Source organism: Scaptodrosophila lebanonensis, unplaced genomic scaffold, assembly GCF_003285725.1.
Source record: "Scaptodrosophila lebanonensis strain 11010-0011.00,11010-0021.00 unplaced genomic scaffold, SlebRS2 tig00001412-arrow-pilon, whole genome shotgun sequence".
Lineage (NCBI taxonomy): Eukaryota > Metazoa > Arthropoda > Insecta > Diptera > Drosophilidae > Scaptodrosophila > Scaptodrosophila lebanonensis.
In genome coordinates, this window is record NW_022060739.1 from 11,692,500 (window position 1) to 11,696,613 (window position 4,114).

Here is a 4,114-nt window from a genome sequence, read left to right on the forward strand (position 1 = left end):
AATTTCTTAGAGTTTAACAACATCTTCAATAATCAGAAATTCTTCGAACTTGGAGTCTTCAACAATATTAAAAAATATTTGAGCCCTTTTTTCATGTTATTTATTGTTATATATTTTTTTACCTGTATACTTACCATTCATTAAATTCATCGCCATTGCCATCAGAAAAATAATAAGATTGAAATTAGAAAAGATTTCTATATAAATTAGTTAAATTTTTATTCATCTTATATCTTCTACTTAAGCTCCTTACTTAGATTTGAATAAAACTTAAACTACAACGAACCCTTTTGCAGCTCTCATATAACTTTCAAGATTTATAGGTAGATATTGGAGATCTGTCAGTTTTAGCACGAGCTGACTCTCAAACTTATAGGAACGGGATAAGGCATTGAACTTAGAACTAAGAATTGAAACTATTATGAAGTAGAATCAAGGCGAAGACTTACAAACTTTTAAGCGCTATTTCATCCAAATACCCAATTACTTGGCAGACTTAACATTGTATTTAAAATATTGGCTATTTACTATATACAAAAATATATATATCGAAATGGAAATGATCTTGTCTTTGGCGACGTCAAAAGTCCTGAAGGCCGGCTCTGATCAGAATCTCCACGAAAACCGTTTCGAAGAACTCCTCTAGTACGAGGAGTGATAGAACGGCTATCGGAATTGTTTCGGAGACCGCCGAAGGATTCCTCTGGTACCAGGAGTGGTAAAGCGGCTGGGGTGGAAACACTCTCTTAGTACCAGGCGTGATAGAACGACTGAGGCGGCATTGTCGGATAGTTTACGTTGACCTTAGAGGGCGAGGAGAAGGCAGCTGCGGCGGCGGCTGCATTGAAGTTTTGGGGCATGAAGTGCGTTGACGACGTCGGCGGATAGTGGTGGGGTGCGGTCGGATATTGAGGAGCATGTGCATGGGGATGGTGCGCATGCGGATGATGGTGGTGGTGGGGATGAGGGTGCGCGGGCGTAGAATAGGGCGCGAACTGTGGCGTATGCTGATACGGATGGAACATTTGATGGGCGCCGGCACCAACACCGACACCGACACTGCCTAGACTCGCCTCCAGGGCATTCGACGTGGTCGAATTGAGAGAGTCCTCCGGCGATAGCGGCGCATTGGGGCGCAGCGTAGAGCTCCAGCTGCTGTAGAGCTGTGGTTGGGCGGCCACAAGATCAGCTGCCTCCACTTTTAAGGCAGCCGACAATTCCTCGCTGCTGGCGCTGCCATTTATAACCACCTGGGTCGTAGCATCGCCGCCAACCACGGCTGATAGGCTGTTGGGCGTGGGTGGCAGCTGTATAGTGTTCGAGCCGAAGTTGGAGGATGCCGACTCATTGGGGCTCTCGTTGCGCGGCATTGTCTGATTTGGATCGGACTCGGTGGTATAAACCGAAGCCAGCTGGCTTTCATAGGTTGACGTGCCGGCCAGACTGGAGACAATGATGTTGGGTCCGCCGCTGCCGCCAGTGGTAGAAGCGCTGGAGCTGGGCATCACATAGCTGGCTGTGCTGGACGGATTGTAGAGCTGCTGGTGGTGTGGCGGAGTCGTCGAGTTCATGGACGAAGCTGTTGTGCTGGGCGAGAGATTGCTGCTCACGGCAATGGCAGTGGGAGCGCTGCTGCCATAGAAGTCGTATTGCTGTTGATAGTCGATGGTGGGCATCATTGCTGCTGCGGCGGCAGCGGCGGCCACCGAATGGCCACTATAGGAACTCACATTGGGCACCACAGAGCTGGGCGTGCTCACGCCCGTCACAGAGGTGTGCTGCTTCCGCAGACGTGCCCGCCGGTTGCTGAACCACACCTGGATGCGGGCTTCCGTCAAATTGGTGCGCTGTGCCAGCTCCTCTCGCGTATATATATCGGGATACTGAGTGCGCTCGAAGGCGCGCTCCAGCTCATCCAGTTGGACGGCCGAGAAGGTGGTGCGGCAACGACGCTGTTTCCGCTTCAAGGCAATGCCTGGCTCGCTCTCGCAGTCGGATAAGTCCTCATCGGAGGGCTTGTGCGAAAGATCCGAGCTACAGCTGGAGGGCTTGTGGGAGGAGAGTTCTCCTTCAAGTGGAGCGTCACGACCGCGTACTAGACGCGATATGGCCGAGACGGAGGGTGCAGTGCTGCGATCGCAGATGCCCTCTCTTATCAGCTTTTCGCGTATTTCCCAGGAGAACATGCCCGGATTGGTGCGCTTATAGTCCTCAATGCGATTCTCAATTTCGGGCGTGGCGATGCGTGGCTTAGAACCGCCAATCACTCCCGGCCTAATGGAGCCTGTCTCCTGATAGCGATTCAGTATTTTGGAAACACAGCCATGAGAGACGCGCAGCTGACGCGATATAACGCACGGTCGTATGCCGTCGGCAGCCATCTCGACAATTTTGAGGCGTATATTGTTGGGCAAAGGACGCCCGTTTATGAAGACTCCTCCTAGTTGATTGACACGACCTTGGCCGCCGTTCATGTCTGCAAGTAGAGAGATAATAGAGAAAGTTAGCAACACATTTACATTTCCATTTCCATTGAAAACCCAATGCTAGTTTTTCCAATTTGAGCGCTAAGCTGCCCAGCAGGAGACGCCACTACCAGGTAGGATGTGCACGTTGATCGCGTGCGACCCGCCTGGGTGTGAATTTATTTTTCTTGTGCCACTTGATTTACGACCGTTTTCATCGCCCGTCGAACAATTGACTTCCCTGGAAGCAATCTCAGCGATGCGATCCGAGGCGCAAGGTCACGCGCCTTCAACGATCAATGCTGATGGTGGCAATTAGAGACCGTGCCAGGAGGCCAGCACTAGCTGAGTGCTGAGAGGTAGGATTTCCTAACAATTGGGAATATTTGTGCTGCCACATAAGGGAGTGGACTGGCCGGAACTTCCCTATAGGAAGGACTATTCAGCAATTCATTAATTAGCTACCGATATGGAATAGATTGAGGGACAGAACTTTTTAACAATTTGGAATGTCTCCGAAGTTTGCTCCTAAATTATTAAAAAATTATTTGTATTAATAATAAATATAGAACCTTGTGATAAGTCAGAGACTATATAGACATAGACATAATTTACGTTCGTCTGCCTTTTAAAATCACTGTCAATCACTATGGAATAGGTATTCCCACAAGTTTTAGGTTACCAAGGTTAGAAAAAGCTTACAACCAGCTTAGAAATGATAAAACTTAAAAAAGTTGTTTGTATTTTAAATTGCAATCTAAACAGCATGAAACAGCTTTCTTTTTATACACGTATATCATAGCACAAAAAAGGAAGGACACTTTTTAATTGAAAAAAAAATATTTGTTGCTTTCAAAGAGCCTTTCCTTTCCCCTAAATAATATTACTTGTAATAATCACTCACCTTGCATTGCTGAATATCCATTAAAGAAGGGTCTGTGCATTGCGGCGGCTAACGCGGTAACTGTCATATTTTTTATCACACCACTTAAAGTCAAAACTTTTTCTGTGCTCGCACTGTGGAATTTTAAATACAAGATACTAAAGGAACTGTTCTCCTTGGTGTCGTCTATGCGTTTGTAATTTCACACACGACAGCGTGACAAGTTCAATAACGTATGGAGATCATCAATAAGCATTCCGAGTCAATATTATTCACAAACTGTCAAAATCGGCTTGAGTAGAGAACCGTTAAGTTGGTTTGCAACGACGAAAATGACGACGACGGCGATTGATGTCTTTCTCGTTACCCGGCCACTGCCTGACTGATTTGAGGAAACGTCTGCTGCGCAAGATCGTTGGCTTTCTGTGAAGAATGAGGGAAGCAGAGCAAACAGCAAACACAACAACAATAACAACACTACTAAACGAAAATGTCGGCCATCAGTCGCAGCAGGTAGCACCACGCGGACCAATCAGCAACGTTGCGGTTGCTGCTTCTCGCTCGCACTTTAACCAAACAGCGATCTGTTAAGGCAGCCTAACCACTCGAACTGAACACTGGGGGGCGTCGTTCTCCGCACTCTCTGACTTTGTACCGCAATTTCGAACAACAACAAAATCCAGTTTAACCAATGGGAGCAATTCCTTTCAAGGCTTGACAAACAGGCCCTTTTTGGCGGTAGTCCTGTTGACCCAGTTCCAGCTTC

At 47.3% G+C, this 4,114-nt stretch overlaps 1 protein-coding gene across 1 annotated transcript; it reads right to left on the reverse strand.

The window, feature by feature from the left end:
* Window positions 1-346: 346 nt before the first annotated feature.
* LOC115631505 (segmentation protein paired) lies at window positions 347-4,114 on the reverse strand. The gene is made up of 2 exons (XM_030528264.1): window positions 3,370-4,114; window positions 347-2,476 (listed from the first exon to the last, which is right to left on the reverse strand). Exons 1-2 carry the CDS (start codon window positions 3,434-3,436, stop codon window positions 747-749), a joined length of 1,797 nt encoding a protein of 598 aa, XP_030384124.1. The 5' UTR covers window positions 3,437-4,114; the 3' UTR covers window positions 347-746.

What these genes read in the sequence shown, in the direction of transcription:
- LOC115631505 (XM_030528264.1), bottom strand. Translation starts at nt 3,436, where the DNA reads ATGACAGTTACCGCGTTAGCCGCCGCAATGCACAGACCCTTCTTTAAT. An exon ending in TGGATATTCAGCAATGCAAG is followed by an intron (nt 2,477 to 3,369) that starts GTGAGTGATTAT and finishes CTCTACTTGCAG; the next exon opens with ACATGAACGGCGGCCAAGGT.